Below are 27,047 nucleotides of genomic sequence, written 5' to 3'. Positions count from 1 at the left end.
TTATTTAAGAAACTTCGAATGTGGCATAGTTGATGGTTCTAAACACGCTCGTCAGAGTATTTCAGAAACTGCTGACTTACTTGGACACAAATATCTCTCAGGTTTACAGAAAATGGTTGGAAAAATCCAGTGACTACATGGAAAAATTATGAAGAGAGAGATTTGATGTCTGCTGTAACATTCAGATGCCAGTAGGATAAGATAATAAGGTGAGAGATTCTAAGGTGCTCAATCCAGTAAAGCACCTTTTGGATGTGGTTGAATGGGAGACTGTCACACATGTATGTGCAGCTGACAAATCAGCAGTAACTCCGTCATGTTATCATGTTAATACGGACCAAAATCCTGGAGTAATTTTCAGCACCTCATTGAATTTACCTTATGAAACAGCAGTTCTGATGACAACAGTGGGTCCAACCCAATACTAGCAAAGTATAGTTACTGAAGTGTATGTTATAAACTGAAAAATAAATAATAAAAATTGTGCCTTTTCAGTGTGCTTAAAAAAAAACAAAAAAAAAAAACAAACAAAAAAAAAAAACACGAACAAATACTGGTAGAAGAAAAATAAAATAAATGTTAAAGCCCTGTATTTAAAGTAACATTAGTAGACTACAACAAAAACATGAAGGAATAAGGCTGCTTTAAACTGTGACATGAATTTTACAAAATATATTGATGAATGTTCAGAGATGCTGGTGCAGTTCTGAATTTAAATCACAAATGTATTAATAGTGTAACGCTAGTAAATGCAATAATTTGGTCTTACATATATTAAATCTTATTTAGTAACAGAGAAAACAGAAAACAAATGACTTTCAGATATTTTATTACAAAAACAAATTCTAAGTATATATTTGCCATGTTTGAAAAGGCTTCTAACAATCTGTAACACTGATCATACAAAAGCTGTGGAACCTCAGTTCTCCATGATACAAAGCCTGAAAGCTACTTAACTGGAGCTCAAAGGTATGCACTTTCACAGGTTTTCAGCTTAAAATGTACACTTGAAACTGAGAATGTAATTCCAAGAAATCCAGCTGTCAGAGTTTTACCACACAGCAGTAAACAAAGTAACAAACAAAAAACAAACAAAGCACTGATGAAAACTTTACTGGACTGCAGACAGTGTGTGGAAAAATGTTTAAATAACAGAAGTAGTGAATGTATGAAACAGGAAAAGGTTTCATTGCAATTAACAAGCTCTGAATTTTAGACTGTAATGCTGTATTTATTATAATAAATCAGGATCGGTATGACAGCACAAAACATTTCACTAAGCTGAAAAATACAGAAAAAAAGACATCAGTCAAAAACCCACCAATGAAATATCAACAACCAGCAATGACTTTTACAGGTCTGATATATCTTTGATTAGACATACCTTCTGATTTGTGAACAACTGAGTAAATGAAAGGACATGAAGGAAACCTAAGAATTTCCACATAAAGTAACAGTGTTTGCCAGTTAACAGTAAAATATGAATAAACACATCATCACAGATCGCTGATTGTCTTGCAAGTAAATTTGACTTCATAAGTGCTGGTTTTCCTCCCGTACAAAAGTTACTAATGGAAGCAGTGTAGCGGACCATCACTGAACATCATACGAACATTTTATTGGCACAGCCGAAAGGTCTGGTGTTTGCATTTAACAGCAGCAGTGGAGTGTTTATTATGCCGCTCTATACAAAAAAAGCCATTTAATTTTATGGATGTAGGTTTTACCAACAAACACACACATGAAACTAAACAAAACAAAACCAACAGCAAAACGTGCACACTGAACTTCTGAGTCCCACGTTGCTCTTTTCCTGCTCAACAGTGCTGAATCAGGTGAAACGCCGTGCCAGCGTTACCACTCAGCTGAGCGTCTCTGCATCAGTCAGACTTGTCCTTCTTTTTGCCTCCCCCTATAGGAACTTTGCTGGCTACTGCGGAGCCGACAGCAGTTACTCCTCCAGCAACAGCACACACTCCCCCTTTAACCAGTCCTACTCCCATCACAGGCACGGCGACTACGGAGGTGACAGCAGTTTTGGTGAGGTCCAGACCCTTTCCTCCTATCCAGGTCACACCGCCTACTGTTGCTCCCAAAGCTCCCTTGGTGGCACCGTATAAGCCCCCCGCCAATCTGCCGAACATGCCCGGCTGAGCCACTGGATGGTCCTTGTTGTCTGATTAGAAACATCAAAAATATCATCTTACATTTTTTTTTTTTTTTAAATCCTCTGAGCCATCCTGAACTATATTATACAAAATAACACTTCACCCACAGCAACAATTCTTGCTTCACATATAAATCTAAATTATTTGTGACATAATTGCACTAGGGCTGCCACAAACGATTATTTTGATAGTCGACTAGTCACTGATTAGTCGACTAATCAGATCATGCATCCATTGGACGTAAAACGTACAGCTTATTGCACCAGCATGCATTTGCTCTTATATAACTATCATTAGTTTACAGCTTTAAGTGTTTAAGATATGTGCTAACTAAAAATAAAGACAAGATGATAGTTTATTAAATTTTAATTAAATTTGCAGATTGTTCGGTGAAGTTTAATAAACTCAGCAGTCTGCTCCTTGCTATCTAAAGTATAACAGGACACCGGAGTATATTCTCGAGCATCTCACACTTCTGATAATCAGCTGTCTGCTTGACGTTTATTCAGCTGTGTAAAAACTATAACTTTAATCTCAGCCAAACCGATTTACTCAGGAACAAATAAAATACTGATAAAAGCCAAACAATAAGATTTTTAACTTATCTAAGTGACTTCCATATATTTAACCTGAGTAGCGAAAGACTGCTAACTAAAAATAAAGACAAGATAGTTTATTAAATTTTTATGAAATTTGCAGATTGTTTCGGTGAAGTTTAATAAACTCCTTGCTATCTAAAATATAACAGGACACCGGAGTATATTCTCGAGTGTCTCACACTTCTGATAACCAGCTGTCTGCTTGACGTTTATTCAGCTGTGTAAAAACTATAACTTTAATCTCAGGAACAAATAAAATACTAAAAAAGCCAAACAATAACATTTTTAAGTTATCTAAGTGACTTATGTATGTTTAACCTGAGTAGTGAGCCTGTAACCCCGGCTAGCTATCGAGCTAGTGGGTAACAGATGTCTCCGAAAACGTCGGAGCGCTTTTGAAAATATGTGGTGTCTTGATGAACTGAGCAGATATTTGAGGTTTACACAGCTACATCCTCGCTTGAAAATATGTTAAACGTTTATTTTGTGACCCAGAAAGAATAATAAGAGTAATATTAAAACTAAGTAGCTGCCGCCATTGTTGGAAACTGAGCTGGGCTGCGCTATGAATTCTGGGACACAGCTTCTTCTTCTTCGGGGTTTAACGGCAGCTGGCATCCTTGTACATGCAGTGCTTCTGTTTCAGTCCGTTATTACACTCTTAAATCCTACTACTTATTCCTGCGTCTTTTGTGATCTTACAAAGCTTCAAATGACATCAGTCGTTGACGATTTTGATAGTTGACGTAATCGTGACTAGTCGACTAATCGTGGCAGCCCTAAATTGCACCAGATGGCTGAGGAAGGAGTTTCGTCCTCTTAAAAGGGAGTTTTTCCTTCCCACTGTTGTCAAGTGTCTGCTCAGAGGAGGTCATTTGATTGCTGGGTTTTTTTCCTGTATTACTGTAGATTCCTCTGCCTAAAAATATAAAGTGCCTTGAGGTGACTGCTCGTGATATATATATATATATATATATATATATATATATATATATATAAAATTAAAACTATCATGCTCAGGCTGAAACCTTCAAATTACAATCTAATCAACAGCCATAATGATATTGTAACTGGTGGTTGGGCCTCAGGAGATAAAGCAGGTTATCCAGTTCCTCCAGTCCATATGCTGATGTGGCCCTGGGCAAGAAACTGAGCCCCAAATTGCCCCAATGCATCTGCTGGAGTCTCTGTGCGTGTGCTTGTGCATGTCTTTGCGTGCGTGCGTGCGCTTGCACGTGTGTGACTGTTACAAAAGCTCTTGAAGGCATGTGACAAAAAATGCAGTATAAGTGTGTGTGTGTGTCTTTCAGTGAAAAGTGCCTTGAGTGCTCAGTTAAGAGTATAACAGTTCCATTCTACCCCAAGTACCAGTCCTACTTGGGGTAAAAATTGCAATAAAATTTCTGATGAAATTTTAAAAAAGAAAAGAAAAAGAAAGGTGAACATTTTACTGACGCTTACATCCAGCAGAATTTATAAGTATAAGTAAATAAAAGGCATTTTCCATTCTTCTTTTCCAACGAGCTATTATAGTTAATGACACACTTCCTAATTTAAAATGTAAATCTACTGAAACAAGTTGGCACAAGCAGCAGCAGCAGCACTATAGCAGTGACACGACATTGTATTCAGTGACAGAGCAGAAGACAAGTTTTAGCCCAAAATTAGCCTAGGTTGTGCTTTTCACTGGAAATTCAAAGCAAATAGCTAATAATAACAAACAAATACTAAAGTAATGTAACCTTATAACTCTTTAGGACCTGCACAAATATGTCACATGATAAAAAAATAAATGAAAACTGAAGTATTTTCTATACGTGGGATGAACCAGCTGTTTCAAAACCTGCTATTTCACCATGTAACAACATCAGTAATTTCCATCTACTGATTTCTTTTCCTGTCATATGAAGTGCAACTAGCAAGGCTCAGTGGAGTCATATGTTGACATTTGGGTCACACATCCACAGGTGTTAGCATCTCCTCTTTCATAATCTGGCTGAACTCAACGGTGTGTTTTTGCCTCAAGTGGTGAAAGAAGTTTGTTGTTGCCAGCTTTAGCAGAAACTGGTTTCTTGCATATTTTGCAAAGTACTGTGATATTTTAGAGGCGGTTGGAGTACCTCCCTTCCTAGGTACTAAATTGTCACTGGAGGCTAAAAGGAAGCTCTTGCTCTCACGCATCCCTGGCTAGTCTCTTTGCGAGTACCAAGAAACATAGAAAATATATCGTAACATGATATTTTTATCTATTTTAAAAATTTGTACCACTGTTATTGCCGACAATATCAATGATATCGCACAGCCCTACCTGTGTTTCTGTAAAAGTAACCGCTGTTCAAGATTTATTAGATAAAAGTCCAATACAAAGAGTTGGACTTTGGCAGAGTAATGGTGACGCACCAACAAGAGTATAAATGTAGACAACACTGTTGCCCAGTACAGCAATGCTATTATAGAAAACATGTTGGCGGTGTGGAACAGCCATTACGACTTTCCCCCTTCATACGGGATATTTAATTATAACATTTCCCAGTTTTGACAAACTGTAGCAAAAGGACATGAGGATTTCAAACAGAGCAGTTAAAATCTCTTTGTTGTATACAGGCTACCCTGTGAACACCCGCTAATCAAATTTTAATAAAATTACAGTGCCCTTAATAGCTGATTCCTGGAGAAACAGCTAATCACTGTGGTAAAAACGGTCCTAATTACATATAATTTCCCCCACGTGTACATCTTTAACCAAACAGTGTGCTACTATGCTAAGCTTAAAAGACGTGTTAGCATACGTCAAAGGAGGTGTCCCGCTATACTTACCTGCAGCTGCTGGCTCATCTTCATGGCATGCAGGCATGTCCGAAGGCGCCTGCTCTGCCTGACTCATCTCTCTGGGAAAATAAGTGACACAATTACCAACATGTCACACAGCAACGCAGATATGAAGTGTACTGAACTACAGCTAAACAGAGACTGCCTTAACTTGAAAATCCCACTGAAACTATTGAAAGTTATCTTGTTACTGACTGAAGTGTTTCCGTGCATGTTGAAGCACGTTTAGCTGTAATGCTGAATGTGATAAGTTGCTGTATTTTCAGTTTATGTCCTTAACATTATGAACAACAAAGTACATAGTGCAAAACTGCTCCACCACAAACACGTTGGTGTAAGTTTTGACGTCTGTGACAATGTTTTGAGCTTACTGAAAGCCTTTCTTCCAAATAAAATATGTATGTATGTAAGACAGCCTACAAAGACAGCTTTAACTTACAACGTCAGTGTAAATAACTGGCTGCTGGATGCACAATGTGTACAGAAAATAAAGGAGCTTGCTTTGGGCGTGCTCCGTATCCTTAAAACAAGGCGGACCTGTTCAGGTGTTTCTCACAGAGCAGGTTAAAAAAAAAAAAGCACAAAGAGATAAAATATGAACTGTGTACACCTTCACTCCAAATCACTCCAATTCTATTGTTGAATTCGTTAGTTAATTTGTGCACAACTATTTAAAGCATTTTCATGTCTGCACAAGCCTATTTCAGAACAGACGTTGGCCAAAACAACAAACATAATAAATAAAGGGCCATTTCAAAAACAGACCATTAAGAACTTATAAAAACCTGCTCAAAAGACATCTTCTTTAAATGGGTTGTAAACATAACGACGGATAACGGTTGAAAGCTGTCGTGGAAACAACTCTGTATAGGGTTCAAACAGATCGAGCTCTACGTGCAAAATGCGACAGTAACTTCCAGTCAGTACTCGAAGAGTACGCTAACTTGTATTACTAACCTTTATAACCGTCATAGTTGTGTGACTTATACGCGGAGCCTGAACGTCACGCGCTGATTAATGTTATCTTGTAGAATCTTCTAGCTCAAACGTCACATCTCTCCCCAGGGAAACGCCACTTTCAGCAGCTTTCTCCCGCTAATAGTCGACAGTCCGTCGTCATTTCTAAACTAGCCGTCCCGTATAAAGTAAGGGTCTGCGGTGTTTTCGCTCGGGAGTTGTTTTAAGGAAATATGGCTGAGGTGTTTTCCTTTTCCTTTTTTTCTTTTCAAAAGTGACGCTCGTGCTTCTGCTGAAGTTTTCATGGCTGACTGTCATCAAACAAACTGAATCCCAAACAGCTAACCCAACACTTACCTTGCGCGAGCGTACAGCTAGCAAAGAGAGCGACCCACTTTTGGGGAAGGCTGTGTTCTTTAAAAAAAAAATGACCACAGTTATTTCTAAAAGGACCAAAATCCTCAACAATGAAGCTGCTGATGGCGAAGCGAGCTTGTGTTGTCTGTCTGACTCTTTTTTTTTGGAGGAGGAGGACCTCAGTCTCCACCCATAAAAAAACAGACTTACGCACTGTTTGCAGATGGATCCCCAGCTGCTTCTCCGTGTGAGAAAAACACACGGCTCACAAATACTGGATCTAAAATTAGACTGTTCCTGTTTATAATTTTAGTCCACTTTTTGACATGTTTCCGAAATTAATTAGCATAATTTCATAATGCAGTGAGGCCCTTACGTTTAAGAACCTAAACAGTGTTTTCCGATTATATCTAAACGGTTAAGAAGTGTACAGGGGGTTGTTTTCACATTTAAAAAATGTTTTTATTTTGGATATGATTGGGAACACCGTATTTCGAAATATACATTTATATGTAGTAGAAACAATGGGTTTAAATAATACGCAGCCTCAAAACACAACCAGACTTTGGTGGGATGGGACACGGACATAAATACCTCGAGACCGCCTCCTCCCTTCGAGGCGGAAGTGACGTACATGTTTAGGTTTACCAGAGATCGTCTGTCTTAAATAGATGATCACGTCTCACCTGAAAACAAATGCAACCTCTGTGCGTAAAGGCATAAGATAAGATAAGATAACCTTTATTAGTCCCACACGTGGGAAATTTGTTAAAGGTGAAAGGTGGTATGAAATATGATAATAAGCTATTAATTTTAGAAATATACACATTAAAAACTTAGTATCAACCGAACTGAAGTGAATAAGGGTATAGGTCCTGTATTTTAAATCTTGTCACAGAGTTTGTGAAAGTTATCCAAACATTTATCACAACATTAAGATAAGAGTAGTCCAGGGGTAGGCAACTCCAGGCCTCGTGTGCCCTGCAGATTTTAGACATCACCCCGTTTCAACACACCTGAATCAAATGGTCATTCCCAGGCCTCTGGAGAATGTCAAGACATTTTGGGGAGGTAATTTAGCCATTTAAATCAGCTGTGTTGGATCAAGGACACATCTAAAACCTGCAGGACTCGAGGCCTGGAGTTGCGTACCCCTGGAGTAGTCTAATCCACACTTGGTCAAAAGTACACATACAGGCTTGCATATTCATAGACCTTCACTAATACTTGGTTAAATCTCCTTTAGCAAGTTGCACCTTGACCAGATGCTTTTGGTAGCCATCAAAAAGCTTTGGTTACAGCTTCCGTTGGATATTTGTTCACTCTTCATTTCACGCTTGGTAGTTAATTGAAATTTGTTGGTTTGATACATGGACCTAACTTTCAGGTGTAGTCTGCACATTTTCAATAGAGTTATGGTTTGGAAAGGTTTGGAAAGATGTTTATAGCAGCTTAATGTTTGCCTGCATTTTCCACTCCAAAACCAGTTTTGATGTGTCTTTGTGATCATTGTCCATTTGAAACACCCAATTTTGTCCAAGTTTCAACTATCAAGCTGTTGATTTGAGGTAAACTTGAAGAATTTAAAGGGAGTTCTCCTTTATTATTCTGTCCATTTTCTGTAATGTACCAGTACCCCTGGTAGCAAAATAGCTGCAAACAACATGCTACCACCACTATGCTTGACAGCTGGTACAGACTTTGCAGATTTAAAAGCCTCACCTTTACTCCACTAAACATTCCTCTTGTCATTGTGGCCAAAGAGCTCAGATTTTTCCTTGTCTGACCATAAAACTTTTCTTCAGAGGACAGCTGGACAGCATGGACAGCTGTAAATTTCAGTCAAGCTTGAAGATGTTGATTCTAGAGCAGGGGATTGTTTCTTGACTGACACAATCTTGTTCCATAGTGATGCAAAAATTCACTTAATTGTGGGCAGAGGACATTGATGTTTCAGCAGTTTCCAGGTCATGGCAGGTTTGAGCCTCGGTGGCTGCTGGGTTGTTCCTAAACTTTTCCGGTCGTCTGAGGGTAACAGTTTGGCTCTTTTCCAGACATTACAAACAGATGACAGATCTGAATATCTTGTCCTGGCCTTGTCTTGCCAGAACAAGATGTTTAAATTGTTGATCTTGAATTAATGATCTTGTAATCTGTTTAGAAATGGCTCCAAGAGACTTTCCCAACTTGTATAAATCTATAATTCTCCTTCTTAGATCTTAATTGAGTTCCTTGGACTTTCCCATTTTTCTGCGTATCGATCAATCCAATGAGTGCTGTCAAACACAGCCTTTCTATGTTGGCAAAGAGAAACTACTGTTGTAGTCAATCATGATAGTTTTTATATTTACAAAATGTTTAGTTTTGGTTCATTTTTTAAATTAATTTCTTTTTTTTTAATTTCTTTTAACTATTACAGTACTATAATATGGGGGTTTAATCAGGGCCAATTTTTTTTTTTTGCTTGTGTCTTTACTGGTCTTGTCACATGTTTGTGAGCACAGGCTAAATAAAGGAAACATCTCTCTGTATGATATCAACAAATCAAGCTACAGCCTCCAAAAAGATTACAAACACCTCTTTGAACATCCAAAATGTATCGCTGGGTGACTTTTAGACCTACTATTAATTTGAATAGGATTTTACCGGAAACGTGGTGTCACGTGACTCCTGTTTAGTTTCCCGCCTGTATTCGTACACAGTAATTTAGTACCCGGAAACGGCAGCAGAGTGACATCTCGCTCTGTAAAAACTTCCCGTTCAGGCTGCGTGCAACCTCACTGTATGGCTTTGAGAAGAAGGAGACACCCTTAATACAGTTTAAACAGCTGTTTGTTTGGCTGCCGCAGCTGGAGGGCTACGCTTTAACATTTTACGGGAAGCTCGAAAGTTTTTGTTTATTTTTTTGGATGTAAAACATCACGAGTGGCTCAACAAAAGTCTGCAGTGTGTCGTCGTCGTCTGCTCGTCATTCAGAACCTCTGCCGTCTGGAAAGACACAGGTAGCTAATGACATGCAAATGAAATGAAAGCCCTCTTATAACCTTTCAGTGGCATTACTGTTAGTGCTACCACTGCACTTCCATCTTTTAATATCAATTCCCATGGTTTCCTGCAGAATGAAGCGAAATGACGTCAAATTGATTTTAGGGAAAGCTTTTTTTTTTTTTTTTTTTTTTTACTAAATGGATCCACATACAGTTTCATGAAACGAGTCCATGGGCCCTTCAAGTGAATTAAAACCCCACATTTTCAGTGTGATCTGACGTAGTTTGCACTTATGCTAAGTCGAAGAAAGGGCTGATTTTCCTCTCTGAGAAAGTGGTAGGCCTATCTAGATGTCTGCTTCCAAAATGTGGAAAGTTTCACGCTAACATGTCTCACCCATCATTTTAGTGACAGTGTAAAGATTTTCTGAGCTACAAGCATTCAAAATACATCGGGGTTTGTCCAGAAAAAGCAAATCAACACCTGTGACAGAGAAACCGAAATAAGCATTGGCACCCTGGATGTTATATGTGCTTTTATTACAGCTCAACTGTTGTTCGTGTAAATCAGGCCTCCCTTTCACACCTTTAGTTGGTCCAAAATGCTGCTGTTCACCTTCTTAACAGAAAGCATAAGATGCAACTTATTCCTCTGATCTGGCCTCTCTTCAGTAGCTTCCCCTGCATCTTAGGATTGATTTTAAGATTTATTTTTTGCGTTGAACCCACCATATATTGCTTATCTCTTAACACCTTATGTGCCTCCAATCAGAATCAGAATCAGAAAGGGTTTTATTGCCAAATGTTGAGCAGGTTTACAACATTAGGAAATTGCTGCGGTGCTTCAGTGCAAACATACTGTCATAAATTACGCTAAAATAGACATGAAAATGAAAATAAGAATTAAAAGTGCTACGTAGATAGATATATACATGAGTGCAGGTGGTGATCAGTGCCAAACATGGAATGATGCAGTGAACACAGCGTAGGGTCATGTGTTAGTGGTGGGAACAGTCATATGGTTATTGTTCATGAGTCCAACAGCAGAGGGGAAGAAACTGTTCTTGTGGCGAGAGGTTCTGGTGCGAATGGACCGGAGCCTCCTGCCTGAGGGGAGCAGGTCAAACAGACTGTCCAGGGTGTGAAGGGTCAGCTGTGATCAGAGTGCACGCCCCAGTGTCCTGGAGGTGTACAGGTCCTGCAGAGATGGGAGTCTGCAGCCAATCACCTTCTCAGCAGAGCGCACAACACGCTGCAGTCTCTGTTTGTCCCTGATAGTGGCTCCAGCGTACCACACGGTGATGGAGGAGGTGAGGATGGACTCGATGATTGCAGTGTAGAATTGCATCATCGTCCGTGTTGGCAGGTTGAATTTCTTCAGCTGCCTCAGGAAGTACATCCTCTGCTGGGCTTTCTTGATGACGGAGGTGATGGTGGGCTCCCACTTCAGGTCCTGGGTGATGGTGGTACCCAGGAAGCGGAATGAGTCCACAGAGGTGATGGGGGTGTCAGTCAGGATGATTGGGGGGGGGAGTGGGGCTGTGTGCTTCCTGAAGTCCACAATATTCTCCACTGTCTTCTGGGCATTCAGCACCAGGTTGTTGTGGCTGCACCAGGACACCAGACGTTCAACCTCCCTCCTGTAGGCAGACTCATCCCCGTCCGAGATGAGTCCAATAACGGTGGTGTCATCTGCAAACTTGATTTGCAAGGGCCCTAAGATCTGCTAACCAGCTATAAACACTAGCCTTAAGAACAGGGAGGGGAAGTCTAACTTTCTCAGCTATAGTCCCTAAATTGTTGAATAAGTTGCCCCCCACCTCATGTTAAACTGGCTCCCACCTTTAGTATGCCTTCAAACTCATGTTTATTCTTTGACTTTAAAGTCTGCGTGAAAGCTTAGATATTTAAGCTGATGTATTGTCTCTTGCATTTTTGTGTTAATTACTGATAAGTGTGGGCATGTGTGCGTGGTGCATCTTTCTTTATTGTGTAACTATCTGCTTCATGTGCAACACTGGTCAACTTTGTTATTTTAAATATGTTTCATAAACAAATTTGGACTAGAATTTTTCTGTTAAACGTTTAAAAACATATTTCTGGGTCAATTTTCAAGGATCATATCATTTTTGACACCAGGCTCATCTTATACATCCATTTCCTGTGTTTCAAAAGTAAATATCTAATATAGTCATTTTAACACTTACAAGTATTTGGGCTTTGAAATAAAAAAATAAAAAAACACAGAAGGGTGTCTGGATCAGTGGATCCTTTGCATTCATGGACTAGGACAGGCTTCAGCTGTGTTGGATTAACGACACATCTAAAACCTACAGGGACACCGGCCCTCGAGGCCTGGAGTTGCCCACCCCTGGACTAGGAGAACTTCCTCAGAATCTGAAGTTGTTGGATCATTGTGATATCACCAAACTATTCTATAAAACACACAAACATCAGTGTTTTCATAGCCATGAGTTAAAAATGTGACTGCCAGAAATGATTTTGACACAGAACAGATTCATGTATATCTAAATGTAGGGGAAAGTGATGCTCATATGACCCTTGACTGTTTACCCAAAGTGCTTTGTTTTTTTGTTTGTTTTCTCCAGTGAAATATTTAAAAAAAACCAACAAAAAAAAAACCCCAGTAATGTTTGCACTTGGTGCAGGTGTTAGTCTGCACCCTAAAATTGTTTAAATGTATAAAACCACAGCAGATCCAAACTAGCCCACTGGTACAAACTATATCAGTTTATACTGATGTAGCTTGGAGAATACAGAGGTTTGTAGTCAATACAATGCACTTACCACAGTGTAGCTGAAATTATCCCTATGTTGTTGGTGCCATATGTGTCCGCCTTTACTTGGGGGTCTAACATTTATCCACAATCACGGTTTCTTCATTCATTTTTATGGTTGGGCTTCTCTGTTATGGCAAGAATCTTGGTAGTTTTTGTCACTGTTTTTGCATTGTTTTGTTTTTAATAATTAACTGAAGCCAAATTTCTAACTGAGATAGAAATTTGGTGCTTGCACAGTCCTAGTTTGTGGTTAGTTTGTGTGTAATGCTTGAGAAGTGCCAGCAGGTGACAGTGTACCCTCACTGTGTGTAACACAGCACTAACAGAGCCTCCACCATGTTTTACAGATGACTGTAGACACACAGTTGTACCTCTCTCTTTAGGTTCTTCAAACATATTGACGACAATTTTAATCAGAAATTTCAAATTTACATTAATTAAGACCTGTTGCCACTGATTTTCAGTGCAGTTCTTGTGTAATTTGGCTACCTCAGCGTTTTCTCCCTGTTTCCCTTCCTTAAGAATAGATTCTAGACAGCTATCCTTTCTGAGAATATTTCTGTGAGACTTCAGTGAACAGTAGATGAATCAACTAAGGTGAGAGGTGTACATCTCAGGTCCTGTGTAAAGTCTGCTGGATTTTTCTTTTTCCCTATTTCTTAAAGACACAGCTTTCAGATGCTGTGTAACTGTTGTAGATCATGTTTATTCTAGCCACTTCTTCTCTGGTTCTTCACTTATCCGGTTTCCTGTTGTGACTCACCTTGTTTGGAAAAAAAATAAATAAATAAAATTATGTCTGTCAAATTGTGTTGTCTTTGGCATTTTCATAGATTCACCTTCAAGTGACCACACGTTGTTTTTCAAACATTTTTGGACATATTTCAAATTATTGAAATTATTATTTTTTCTCATATGGAGTGAAAATAATGTAGAATTAAACTGTTTAATTAGAAAGTGTTTCTTATTACTAAGCTTCACTATTGTGAAAATAATGTCATTTGAATTTTAAAGTGATGCAGTGACTTTAAAGAGAATGTAGGTTGTTCGGTACAAGCTATAAGCTTGTATTGATAGCTCATTGGTTCTTAATTTAAGGCGAGTGCGTCTTCAGAGGAGCAGCAAGGCAAGAGTCATTATTCAGCCATCGACCTGCTGGGCAAATTTAGCTCTCCACCGCCCACCTTCCTCTCTACATGCAAACAATATAGCAGCACAAATTAGGACTTGCTGCTTTGTGTCAATTGAGAGTCCAACAAAGATGCTACATAGAGTGATATGTCATTAGTGAGCAGGTGGGGTGGGAGGACATATAGCTGCTGCCTCTCCAATTAAGTAATGAAGTGGTTTCCATGGAGACCAGGCTGCTGTGTCTGCTTGGGGAGGGGGCAGAGTTCAGAGTCGGCAGTTGTCAACTCTGCTGCAAGTGGAGGGTTAAATGCCGGGGCTGCAGGGGGAAGCCCCTCATTAAACATACCTAAATTTAATCAAAAGGACACCTGAGCCTTTCTTTGAAGTTTCAGTTGCACCGCTCACAGAAAATGGATAAACTGCAGCACCATTACGATGATGTAATCATAAAAACATACCTAAGCAGCTTTAACATTATTGCACTGTGAATGTCAAAACTAAACACGAAACTAACACTCTTAATCCTGTTCCTTATGGAAATGTTTGCTGTTTTTTATTTTTAAAATATAAATTACTCTACTATTCCTTTGATTTATCTCTATTTGTGTTCCTTTTTAACACAGTATTTAGGTAGAACTTGTTTACCTACTGATCAGTAAATATCGTGGGGATGCTGTTGCCTTTGTTCCCTTTATACAAACTTCTTGGTTGGCATTTGGCCTTTGCTCTCAGTCTCTTATATGTTAAAAGGATTATCAATCAGCCTAACTTTCTTTTAGGGGGGTTTCGTGGTGATCAGTGAGGTGTCCTCAAACCTAATTAGTGTGAATGCTTGAAAAGCATTCACAGTATTGTTGTTGTAATCTTTATTATTATTATTATATTTTATTCTGTATTCCGTACGTTTTTTGTAATCCTACTCCTTCAAAACCGTTCAACTTAGAAAAACCATTCCAACACCGTTAGATTCCTATTCTTTTGGACAACACTGCTTCCATTTTTCATATTTTTAACATTTATATTTTTAATTTTATTCAACTTTATTCAACAAAAATTTATAATGTATTTCAATGGGGAGACCCTTCAAATCCTCATTCAACTTACTCATTTTTAAACTCTTACTACTTCCACATACATTGACATAGAGCCACCATTCAAACTTTAAAACGAAGACAAGACATTCAACTATTCAACTTGCATTTATCTTTTCAATATCTATTATACTTTTTCTTCAGTTCCAGTTTAAGTTTCATGATGTTTTTTCACCCGTTTCAGAGTTTATAATGGGTGTGTATGGGACGGAATGTTGGGGCTAGAGTGAGGCAGCTCAACTGCTAGAGTGAGAGGAGCAAAAAAAATAATCTTAAAATCTTTTTTAAAACTGCTGCTGTGTCCGCAGCGTTTGCTCTACAGGTATGATTTTACCCTCAAAACGTAGCCATGGCTGTCCTCTTTCATCCAATGTGTTTACTATTGTACTAGGTGTTATGGTTCTTTCATAAATGTCACCAATGCACAGCCTCCTCCCTCCAACTCTTCCATAGACTCTAATGTTAAAATGGCTCAGAAGGTTCGTTTGAAAATCAGAAGAGCATGGTGTCTTTCCACTGTCACCACGTCCATATAATAAACTCCACAGACATGAAAACTGAGAATTTGGTAGACTAGACATTGCTGTCGCTCACAGTGAAAGAATTTTGTCAATACGACTTTTACTTTTCATTTGGGAGCGATTTGTTTGGGCCTGACTTTTCTGTTCATTTTAAGCAGCAAAAGTGAGGTGCATGTCTGTGTCCGTGTGTATGGAGCCATTGGGTGCGGTCACTATAGCAACCAGGCTCACACCTGCCTGCTTAACGAGCTCTCTCTGCCACTCTGCCAAAATTCATCTTAAACACTTCTCTTTCAACTGCTGCTGTGTCCACAGTGTTACAGCCATCATTTTACCCTCAAAACGTCGCCATCGTTGTTCTTTTTCCAACATCTTGTCTTTCAAAGCTCAGAGATGTAAACTTTTTAAACTGTGTGGGTCCAAGTGGAGGGATCACATTTGAGTCATTCAGTGATTCAAAGAATATGACCTTTTAATATTCTTTCAGATGTTTTCTGACTCTAAATGTTCTTTTCTCATTTCTTAGGTTTTTCTAATTTACAATTAAAACATTTTCAGCTTTTTTCCAACTTCTTCTTCTGTGTAACCTTCAGCTTTTAGCAGTTCAGCACTTTTGTTTTCAGGTTAAATTCGGGTTTTTTTTTTTTATCTCATTCAAAATTTTTAACTTAAATTCAGTAATTATTTCATTTCAATGCATACATTCAGATTCAAGCATTCACACTGCAGTTTCTTCAGAAAATGCACTTTCTAGTTATTATTAGTGTGAATGCTTGAAAAGCATTCACAGTATTGTTCTTCTAATCTTTATTCTTATATTTTATTATCTATTCCGTACGTTTTTTGAAAGCCTACTCCTTCAAAACCGTTCAACTTAGAAAAACCATTCAAACACCATTAGATTCCTATTCTTTTGGACATGATTGCTTGTATTTTTCTCATTTTTAACATTTATATTTTTAATTTTATTCAACTTTATTCAACAAAAATTTCCCATGTATTTCAATGGGGAGACCCTTCAAATTCTCATTCAACTTACTCATTTTTAAACTCTTACTACTTCCACATACATTGACATAGAGCCACCATTCAAACTTTAAAACGAAGACAAGACATTCAACTATTCAACTTGTATTTATCTTTTCAATATCTATTATACTTTTTCTTCAGTTCCAGTTTAAGTTTCATGATGTTTTTTCACCCGTTTCAGAGTTTATAATGGGTGTGTATGGGACGGAATGTTGGGGCTAGAGTGAGGCAGCTCAACTGCTAGAGTGAGAGGAGCAAAAAAATTAATCTTAAAATCTTTTTTAAAACTGCTGCTGTGTCTGCAGCGTTTGCTCTACAGGTATGATTTTACCCTCAAAACGTAGCCATCGCTGTCCTCTTTCATCCAATGTGTTTACTATTGGCCTAGGTGTTATGGTTCTTTCATAAATGTCACCAATGCACAGCCTCCTCCCTCCAACTCTTCCATAGACTCTAATGTTAAAATGGCTCAGAAGGTTCGTTTGAAAATCAGAAGAGCATGGTGTCTTTACACTGTCACCACGTCCATATAATAAACTCCACAGGCATGAAAACTGAGAATTCAGTAGACTAGAAGCTGCTGTCGCTCACGGTGAAAGAATTTCGTCAATACGACTTGTACTTTTCATATGGGAACGATTTGTTTCGGCCTGACTTTTCTGTTCATTTTAAGCAGCAAAAGTGAGGCGCATGTCTGTGCCGTGTGTATGGAGCCATTGGGTGCGGTCACTATAGCAACCAGGCTCACACCTGCCTGCTTAACGAGCTCTCTCTCACTCTGTGCCAAGATTCATCTTAAACACTTCTCTTTTAACTGCTGCTGTGTCCACAGTGTTACAGCCATCATTTTACCCTCAAAACGTCACCATCATTGTTCTCTTCCCAACACTGTGTCTTTCAAAGCTTAAACTTTTTAAACTGTGTGGATCAAAGTGGAGGGATAACATTTGAGTCATTCAGTGATTCAAAGAATATGACCTTTTAATATTCTTTCAGATGTTTTCTGACTCTAAATGTTCTTTTCTCATTTCTTAGGGTTTTCTAATTTACATTTAAAACATTTTCAGTTTTTTTCCAACTCCTTCTTCTGTGTAACCTTCAGCTTTTAGCAGTTCAGCACCTTTGTTTTCAGGTTAAATTCGTTTTTTTTTTTGTTTTTTTTTAATCTCATTCAATATTTTTAACTCAAAATTCAGCAATTAATTCATTTCAGTGCATACATTCAGATTCAAGCATTCACACTGCAGTTTCTTCAGAAAATGCACTTTCTAGTTATTATTATATTTTATTCTGTATTCCGTACGTTTTTTGTAATCCTACTCCTTCAAAACCGTTCAACTTAGAAAAACCATTCCAACACCGTTAGATTCCTATTCTTTTGGACAACACTGCTTCCATTTTTCATATTTTTAACATTTATATTTTTAATTTTATTCAACTTTATTCAACAAAAATTTATAATGTATTTCAATGGGGAGACCCTTCAAATCCTCATTCAACTTACTCATTTTTAAACTCTTACTACTTCCACATACATTGACATAGAGCCACCATTCAAACTTTAAAACGAAGACAAGACATTCAACTATTCAACTTGCATTTATCTTTTCAATATCTATTATACTTTTTCTTCAGTTCCAGTTTAAGTTTCATGATGTTTTTTCACCCGTTTCAGAGTTTATAATGGGTGTGTATGGGACGGAATGTTGGGGCTAGAGTGAGGCAGCTCAACTGCTAGAGTGAGAGGAGCAAAAAAATTAATCTTAAAATCTTTTTTAAAACTGCTGCTGTGTCCGCAGCGTTTGCTCTACAGGTATGATTTTACCCTCAAAACGTAGCCATGGCTGTCCTCTTTCATCCAATGTGTTTACTATTGTCCTAGGTGTTACGGTTCTCTCATAAATGTCACCAATGCACAGCCTCCTCCCTCCAACTCTTCCATAGACTCTAATGTTAAAATGGCTCAGAAGGTTCGTTTGAAAATCAGAAGAGCATGGTGTCTTTCCACTGTCACCACGTCCATATAATAAACTCCACAGGCATGAAAACTGAGAATTTGGTAGACTAGACATTGCTGTCGCTCACAGTGAAAGAATTTTGTCAATACGACCTATACTTTTCATTTGGGAACGATTTGTTTCGGCCTGACTTTTCTGTTCATTTTAAGGAGCAAAAGTGAGGCGCATGTCTGTGTACGTGTGTATGGAGCCATTGGGTGCAGTCACTATAGCAACCAGGCTCACACCTGCCTGCTTAACGAGCTCTGCCTGCCACTGTACCAAGATTCATCTTAAGCACTTCTCTTTCAACTGCTGCTGTGTCCACAGTGTTAAAGCCATCATTTTACCCTCAAAACGTCGCCATTATTGTTCTCTTTCCAACACAGTGTCTTTCAAAGCTCAGACATTTAAACTTTTTAAACTGTGTGGATCAAAGTGGAGGGATCACATTTTCTTCATTCAGTGATTCAAAGAATATGAACTTTTAATATTCATTCAGATGTTTTCTGACTCTAAATGTTCTTTTCTCATTTCTTAGGGTTTTCTAATTTACATTTAAAACATTTTCAGCTTTTTTCCAACTTCTGCTTCTGTGTAACCTTCAGCTTTTAGCAGTTCAGCACCTTTGTTTTCAGGTTAAATTTGGTTGTTTTTTTTTTTGTTTTTTTTTTAATTTCATTCAATATTTTTAACTCAAAATTCAGCAATTAATTCATTTCAGTGCATACATTCAGATTCAAGCATTCACACTGCAGTTTCTTCAGAAAATGCACTTTCTAGTTAGATGACTGTAACCCTCATATGAGCAGCTACAGGCCTGGTGGTCTGGTAGTGGGACTCTCTGGGCTCAGATTTTCAACTAGGGAGAGTGAGAACAAGCAGAGTGAAAGGCCAAGCAAAGAGAAGGGGGCACTCAAATCCGTTTTAAGCCTTTTGTCATTTATTCAGGGATTTATTTGTCATTAAAGAGTGATAACGGCATCTGTGGAACGTTTAGACTTTTTGCTAGATTTGGGGGGGGGGAAATTAAAATCAACATTTAAGTCAAAGTCAGCGTGATGGTGGTGGTGGTGATGTCATAAAAAATGACTTTGTGGACCTTTTGTGGCAGAGTTGTTTCTGAAGTTTAGAGGTCAGAGTCATTTGCTCAACTTAAGATTCACTACAGCAGTTTGTGCAGCATCTCCAGATGTGATTCTGCTACAAGAGTTAATATCATGTTGTTGAGTTGAGTGCTGCAACACAACACGGTCTGTGCGAGATCTTAATAATTGGGCTGGTGATATATTGCCTGTACTCAGCAGTGTCTTTTTGAGAGGGGGCCAGACAAAGCCAAGACCCTCGGCCTCCTGCTGTTTTTAATAGTTCTTTAGGTAATGTGGGAGCTTCAGTCTTTTATGGAGGGAAAGAATGTGTCTAAAATATAAAGCAGGTTGATGAATGTGAACTTTAACATGTTCTTTATCACTAATGCATTATTTTAAGAGGGGAAAAAAGTTGCATTTTTTTTTCTCAATTTTTATTGTTTATTTTTTGCTTCAAGCCTTTAAATGTTAAAGTAGTTTTAGCAAAGTAGTGTCCTGCAGAGGTGTCTCTTCTCCTCTCACCTCTGGAGGGTGATAAAGAGCTTCTGGAGGAGGGTGCATCGTATCTCCCTGCTGCTCCCATTGCTTTCTGAAATGGACTTGTTTTATGGGTTGTACATCTTTTGTTTTCTTGTTCACAACCTCTCTGTGGTCATTCCTCGTGGAAGTTCTTTGAAGGCCTAGAATAGCTTTGAGGAGAAGCCCCCTCCTCCCTTCTGTCCTCTTCTTCTCCTCTGCTACCTTTTATTGAATCCTGCTTCTGTATCATTTATCTCTGAACACCCCCTCACCCCTGTCTGCCCATTTGTGGGGGCTGTTAGGGGGCATCCTCTTTTCTCTCCCAGCTGGGTTTGTTGACACACAGTCAACCTACGCTTCTCTTTCACCTCTGCTCCCCCTCTTTTTAACTCTCACCCCCCACCTCGCAGCTCCTCTCTCTGCTTTGACTGAACAGTAAAGCTGCCACAGCTGTGGGTTGTATTGGCATAGCTGCTGGGGGGGTAAATATATTGCAGTCATTACCTTTTGTTCAAGAGTTGACAGTTTTAAAACATTTCAGCTTCTCAGTGTGTAGAGGAACTGAAGAGAAAAGGATGCCCCTATGATTTGAGTGTAACAGCTTTTTAAATATGGGAGGAGAAGGAAGGAAAATCAGAGAATACACATTCATAACTAATTAGCAGAAAAAGATGTGAATTGAAAGGAAAACGTGCATTGGAAAAAAAAAACAAGCTTATGAATTGCCTCTTTAAAAAAAAATGTCCATTGTGCTATCAGTACACAGACAAATCTCATACAAATAAGACAGAGGGAAGAAATTTGAATTACAGCTCATGAACAGTCACTGAAGTTTAATTTGTGTATTGTTTTCGCCAACAGGTGTTGGAATGAACAGGTCCAGGTCCAGCTGGGATAAAAAGACCTCCCAAGCTTCAGTCACCAGGATAACCCGCAGCTCTCAGGCCAGGCACACCAACCACATAGAGCCCCCGGACTCCGGGCCGAGCCTGTATGGAAAACAAAGGAGGAAGCAAACTGATTCGGCATTGGCTCAGAACCTCAGTCAGATGAGTGTGAGTGGACAGGATGCTTTGTTTACAGGGTAAGGACATGTAACAGTGATCCTGTATAAAGAAAACCACTTAACATCACACAAGTCCAGTACAGCAGTGTATTAATTAATAGGAAAATGTTCAGTGTCTTGGAGAACTTTTGGCTCTCTCAAGCCATTTTTCCACAGGAACATCAGGAAACATCAAGACAATGGCCCTCATTTACTAATATATACATAGAAATGTCACTATGCTATGAGCACTAAATAAAAATAATCAGGTTTTAAAAACATAATATGATCAAGAAATTGGAGTGCAAGTGTTGCAGCAGTGTGGCCTTAATATGCTTTAAAACTGAAGCATGATCATCATCATTATGTACAGAAGTGTTCATATCAAGTATTTTTGTCTAGCAGTGAAATGGTTGCCTATGAACTAATTATTATTTTTAAAAGTATGCTTCAGCCCACGCCCACCAAAATGTCTTGAGTCTTGGTTTCTTTACACTCAGTTTTAAATCCTTTTGTTTGATTCTGTGGGTTTTACTGTTGGTTAACATTTGGGAAACGTGACAGAGATGAAATTATGAATATTTTGTCATTTAAAGATGTGTTAACTAGAGCAGGGCGATATGGCCAAAAATATTTATCACGATATATATTTGAAAATTTGCGATAACGATATAACCGACGATATAATTGATGCGAGACAAAATACAACTCCACAACATTACTAGCGCAAAAAGACAACCTTCCATTTATTTTCACTTAAACAAGAAGCTGGTTTTTATGTACATTAAAGCTTTATAAAAATGTAACAGTGCAAATGCAAATTCCTTGCTGAAAGTTTAACCAAAAGGCATTTCCAGTAGAAATGGGCTGACATATACTGAGCATAACCATGTATAATATTCACTGAAGTTAAAAAGAGGTGCTTTGCAACATTAAACTGCAGTGTGCAGTACGTATTTTTCGGACCATGAGGTGCACAGGATTATAAGGCACATTACGCGAAACAAAGCAGTCAGATAAATCAAACTTTATTAAACTCATTCTTCTTGCTTCCTCCACTTCTCTACCATTGATTCATTAATGTTGAATTCTCTGGCAGCTGCTCTATTCCCATGTTGTTGTTACAGCATCCTGCCATGCGATTGCATTTGTCTCTAACCATGAGGAACCTTCACGTTAACTTTTATAAGTGGAAAAGTGTTAGTGTTCGTCCTCCAGCTTCACTGTTTATGTTATGCTAACATAGCTGTGTCGCTAGCGATAACGTAGCACATCATTATATACCAGCTAGCCCAACTTCAGTAACCCTACAAACCTCACTGCTGTGTAGTTTGTCTTCATTTATGTTGGAAGTGATAGCAGAGCTGTACCTTTGAATTTTTCCAGAAATCTCTCAGTCAGAACATGCAATATCATGCTTAGGCAACTAGCGAAACTAGCGAGCTTACTTCCGCTAGCTTCCTGCTAACTTCTAACTCCGTTAGTTTTGTTTTCATGGATGCCTGGAAGTTAAACTTCATAGTTACACCTGGTAAAGCAGCAATGCTGATCGTTTTATTAAAGATGAAAGAATTTAGACAGTTTAACTCTCAGTGATGCTGCAGTGTTTGCTTGACCTGAAAGTACGGAGTTTAGGACCCAGATTACTCCCAGATTTAAGAGCATCTTAGTCCGACAAATACGACAATAACGACGGCCGCTTGCATGTTCTGCAAAAAATGTGCTTTGTTGTGTATCTGACGGACAAACACCAAACCAGTTCCACATCACGGAAGTTGCACCATTTTTACAAACCAATTCTGGTTCATCTGTTTCACTCAACAATCGGCCATGTGCGTATGAAAACAAAGGCACTGCGCGTGCGCGTTTTACTCATATTCTATCGCGATATTTCATTTTCCTATCGTCGCCTAACATTATACCGGTATTACCGTGAACGTTATAATATGACCCAGCCCTAGTGTTAACATTCTGAGGCGTGCTGGCCTTCTCAGACAGGTATAATTGTAATAAAATATTGATGGATGCTGGATTTGTGCTGAAGATCACAGATCTGTTTGAGATTCCTTTTGGTTGAGGTGCCTGTGGTCTTTGAGTAGAACATGCAGGATGTAGGACCATTCACTAGCTGTGAAGTCACTGCATTACTATTACATACTGCTCTATTATTTGAGCCACCAGGTGAAAGATTTAACAGCCAGTGTTTGCATCACATGCACTTACTGAAGTTCAGCACTGTTTTATGAAACAAAAATGACACACGGACTTCATGAGGAGTTTAGGACTCACAGTGCTGAAGAGAGTCCTGCAACAATGAGCGGAAACATAATGAATTTGGGGCAGATTATACCTCCTTGGCGGTATGGCCTGACTGATAACTGTCTAAAGTAATGTTGGTGTGGTCCATGTGACACGAGACTATAAAAAGAAATAATGAAAGCTGCAAAGTAAAGCACACACTGTCTTTTTCTCCAGTAAAGGAAAGGTTCCCAAAGCCAGCAGTGATTCTGTGCCGGCACCTCAGCCCTCTGCACCAAGATCTGATCAGACTGCTCCATCTTCGCCCGCTGTTAAGTCATCATCCCAGGGAGGCCTGGCATCTGTGGCTCGGCTGGTGAAGCTCGGCCGCTGTAAGAACGTAGTGGTGGTGGCTGGAGCAGGAATCAGCACAGCAAGTGGGATCCCAGACTTTAGGTTGGTGTCTAAAACCTCACCAATCTGCAGATTTTCACTGTGAAAGCTGTGTAGCAGCTCAACCTTCTTGTCCATAAGAAGCAATCCACCACTGGCTCACTTTTATCTGCATTACTTGAACCTCAGAAAATCAGTGTTTCAGAATGTACCAATGTACCAATTTTTCAGGACTCCAGGAACAGGTCTTTACGCAAACTTGGAAAAGTATAACATCCCATACCCAGAAGCCATTTTCAACATCGACTACTTCTCCAATGACCCGCAGCCGTTCTTCTCCTTGGCTAAGGCTCTGTATCCTGGCAGCCATCGTCCAAACTACATACACTACTTCATCCGCATGCTTCATCACAAAGGCCTCCTGCTCCGATTGTACACCCAGAACATCGACGGGCTGGAGAAATGTGAGTGAGAAACAGTTGGGCTACAGCATCAGTGTTGTTTTGAAGCTGCCCAGTGGTTTGTGCATTGACTTAAGCTCGAGATGCCTCATTACCATTAATGTGACTTTTTGAAAAACCCAGCTACAGGATTGGAAGATTTGGCTGCCTTTTTTTATTGAAGCATCTGCCAGCAGGGATGAATTGTAAAGGGTTGTTGTTTGACGATTTAACAATAAGGTGTCTTTGAAGGGGCTCCCTGTCCACTGCTGTTTGGTAGCTTTCATTTTTCAGTGTACTTCGCTATCTGTGAGTTCTTCAGTGCATTAGTCAGAGAAGATGTGTAATTTAATTTACCTTTTTGGTGGGGGATTTGTCAATGTAGCGGCTATCTCGGGTTTTACAAAGTGGCTGCAGCTAAAAAAAAAATTGAGTTTAGCTAAATCTACTTTTTCAAGGCCAAGGAATCCAGTGCAGGAAAAACAGGTTTCCCCCGTACAGCAAGTGATGTTATCTGTGCTCTGTGGATGATTTTATATAAGCGATCGAAGAAACGCCATCAACACTGGCTTTCTCTTTACAAGCAGCGTATCAACATTAAGACAACCCTCAACTGCAATGGCATCTTTTCTGTAGCTGAATGCAGAAGAAGGTGAGAACTCAGTCCGTCACTGCTCTAAAGCAGCACATTTTGAGAGTTCATATTCAAACAAAGGTACTGGTGACAGCTGCTCTGCAGGACCCAAAGCTGGCTGCCTGTTCTCCGTTCTCCTGTGTCATAGTCGGTTCAAGCTAATTTGTTGCTGTTATTGAATTCCTTGGCCTAAAAGTATATTTAGCAGTTAAAATCAATGTTATAATTAGTTTCTTTTTTTGTTTTTTAAAGAAGTTTAGAAGCAGAAATCCACAGAGACATCTGGGCAAAATGCAACACTGTGCTTAAAAAAACAGCTTTTAGATATCCCCCTAAAAACCCACCAAAAATACAATTAATTAACAATAATTATAAACCCTCACTATGTGGAATATCTTGTTATGTAAAAGATTTCAGTCAGCACGCCTGATGTTAAGATTTGTCTTGAGGGAGCTAGAGTAAGATTTTTATTCCCCCTCATTATTGTCTGACTTTAATAAAAGTCAAATAGGACAAACTCAGATTGTTTGCATTAATGCTCCTGTTTCGCTCCTAATGTGATCATATTTGAAAACCTTCAGTGTGTGGCATCCCTGATGAAAAACTCGTAGAAGCTCATGGAAGTTTTGCCACTGCTTCGTGTCACCTGTGCTACACTCCTTACCCCGCTGAGGAGGCCAAGGTTCGTATGCCTCTTTATATTATATATGAATCCCATGCGCTTGATGCCACGTTAATCTTTCCTGCGTGTTTTTTGTCTAACAGCGGGCGATAATGAATGACAACGTCCCCATATGCACATTTTGTGCCGCAACGGTCAAACCGGATGTTGTGTTTTTCGGAGAGGACCTTCCTCAGAAGTATTTCCTGCACACTAAAGATTTCCCAAAAGCTGACCTGCTCATCATTATGGGCACGTCTTTGCAGGTAAACATTAAAATTTAATATGATATCATAGTAAAAACAGGTTGTTTGTGTAAAGGCACATTCCATTAAATGTTAAATAAAATGTTTCAGATTGAGCCATTTGCCAGCTTGGTGAACACGGTGCGCTCCACTGTGCCACGTCTCCTCCTGAACCGACATGCTGTGGGTCCCTTTGAGAAGGTCCCGCTCCGGCGAGGGGACCACATGGAGCTAGGAAACCTGGAGGATACTGTGCGGAAGTTTGCCGAAATGCTCGGCTGGAACAACGAGATCGAAGAGCTGATGAGGAACCAGGAAACACTGGTGGGTTCTAAAAGCTCTCACAGGTCATACATGTCTCAGTTAAAAAGGAAAAAAGCTGCAGAATGATTGTTACACAGTCCTGTGGCACTCAGTGGTTTTCATTTCTTTCTGCAGACCATCCCAGCGTTGGTAAGCAGTCCGCCATCACAGACATGTCCGATCAGAGCAACAGCAGAGCCTCAAGGCAGGACGGAGACATCCAGGTCCATACCAGGAGCTCAGAGAGCAGCAGGCAGCGGTGGCGAGGAGACAGATTCTGAGACAGACAGCAAGAGCTCTGCATCGTCCACCCTAAGCAACTAAATATTACGACACTTGAAGGATTTTGAAGTTTCCACTATCCATAGTTCACATGGCAGACTGTTCTGTTAACTGTAACCTCTAATCAGATTAGAGTCTTACCTCTTCATCTAAGAGCCAGTATGTGATGTTTGTATCATGGTTATATGAACGCGTCAAAAGGTTAATCAAGTTCAAACAGCACCCATCAAGAACACTAGTAGACATTCGAGCCTTGTATCAAAAATATTAATTTTAAGGTGTTTTAAGTCAGTGTAATGTGTTAATGTTTTATAATCAGTATAACACTGTCTTTGAGAGCGTATTTAATAAAAGTATTGTGTAATTTGCACTTTGTCCAAAAAAAGACATTTATTCTTCAGTCTATTAACTTTTGTGGAAATGATATGATGCCAGTTCATAAATGCTTTCCACTTAGAAAAACACGAACAGAAAACTTGAATGTGGTGGAATAATTGTTTACAAGTGAGCACAAAACAAATCTACAGCGATGCGGGGAAAAATACAGACATGAGAAACCCAGCAAATGATAACCAACTTTGGCAAATCGAAAAGAGTAAAGTCAACTTGCACAAATTTGATTAACAATGAGAAACGCTGATGTAACAAGCAGTTAAATTATGGGTATAACCGGCCAAGCATGTGAGATCTGCATAGAATTAAATTATACCAAGACACAGAAAATATATTACT

The 27,047-nt window shown here is 39.2% G+C and overlaps 2 protein-coding genes across 3 annotated transcripts; one reads left to right on the top strand and one right to left on the bottom strand.

Moving 5' to 3' along the window:
- Positions 1-812: 812 nt before the first annotated feature.
- On the bottom strand, positions 813-7,105 carry tmem263 (transmembrane protein 263). 2 transcript variants are annotated; one of them, XM_085281864.1, is made up of 3 exons: positions 6,911-7,105; positions 5,585-5,655; positions 813-2,176 (listed from the first exon to the last, which is right to left on the bottom strand). In XM_085281864.1, the coding sequence occupies exons 2-3, from the start codon at positions 5,649-5,651 to the stop codon at positions 1,881-1,883; spliced, it is 363 nt and encodes a 120-aa protein (XP_085137990.1). In that variant the 5' UTR covers positions 5,652-5,655; positions 6,911-7,105; the 3' UTR covers positions 813-1,880. The 2 variants fall into 2 exon arrangements, with proteins under 2 accessions (XP_085137990.1, XP_085137991.1); XM_085281865.1 differs by lacking the exon at positions 6,911-7,105 and adding an exon at positions 6,554-6,877.
- A 2,516-nt stretch (positions 7,106-9,621) lies between these two features.
- Positions 9,622-26,618, top strand: LOC146569514 (NAD-dependent protein deacetylase sirtuin-3). The gene is made up of 8 exons (XM_085281862.1): positions 9,622-9,912; positions 20,936-21,158; positions 23,595-23,813; positions 23,982-24,214; positions 25,406-25,506; positions 25,590-25,751; positions 25,842-26,054; positions 26,169-26,618. Exons 2-8 carry the CDS (start codon positions 20,944-20,946, stop codon positions 26,355-26,357), a joined length of 1,332 nt encoding a protein of 443 aa, XP_085137988.1. The 5' UTR covers positions 9,622-9,912; positions 20,936-20,943; the 3' UTR covers positions 26,358-26,618.
- Positions 26,619-27,047: the final 429 nt, after the last annotated feature.

The sequence above is a fragment of the Mchenga conophoros genome, linkage group LG7 (assembly GCF_057382185.1).
Source record: "Mchenga conophoros isolate Kocher_MC1m ecotype Shallow Benthic linkage group LG7, M_conophoros_male_GT1.1, whole genome shotgun sequence".
Lineage (NCBI taxonomy): Eukaryota > Metazoa > Chordata > Actinopteri > Cichliformes > Cichlidae > Mchenga > Mchenga conophoros.
The sequence above is the reverse complement of the archived record's forward strand: the minus strand, read 5'-3'. Positions and strand labels throughout refer to the sequence as shown.

Excerpts from the sequence above, each read along its gene's own strand:
- tmem263 (XM_085281864.1), bottom strand. The coding sequence starts at position 5,651 with ATGAGTCAGGCAGAGCAGGCGCCTTCGGACATGCCTGCATGCCATGAA. Across the intron at positions 2,177-5,584 it reads AGATGAGCCAGCAGCTGCAG|ACAACAAGGACCATCCAGTG; the intron begins GTAAGTATAGCG and ends GTTTCTAATCAG.
- LOC146569514 (XM_085281862.1), top strand. The coding sequence starts at position 20,944 with ATGAACAGGTCCAGGTCCAGCTGGGATAAAAAGACCTCCCAAGCTTCA. Across the intron at positions 25,507-25,589 it reads ACCCCGCTGAGGAGGCCAAG|CGGGCGATAATGAATGACAA; the intron begins GTTCGTATGCCT and ends TTTGTCTAACAG. Across the intron at positions 25,752-25,841 it reads TTATGGGCACGTCTTTGCAG|ATTGAGCCATTTGCCAGCTT; the intron begins GTAAACATTAAA and ends AAAATGTTTCAG.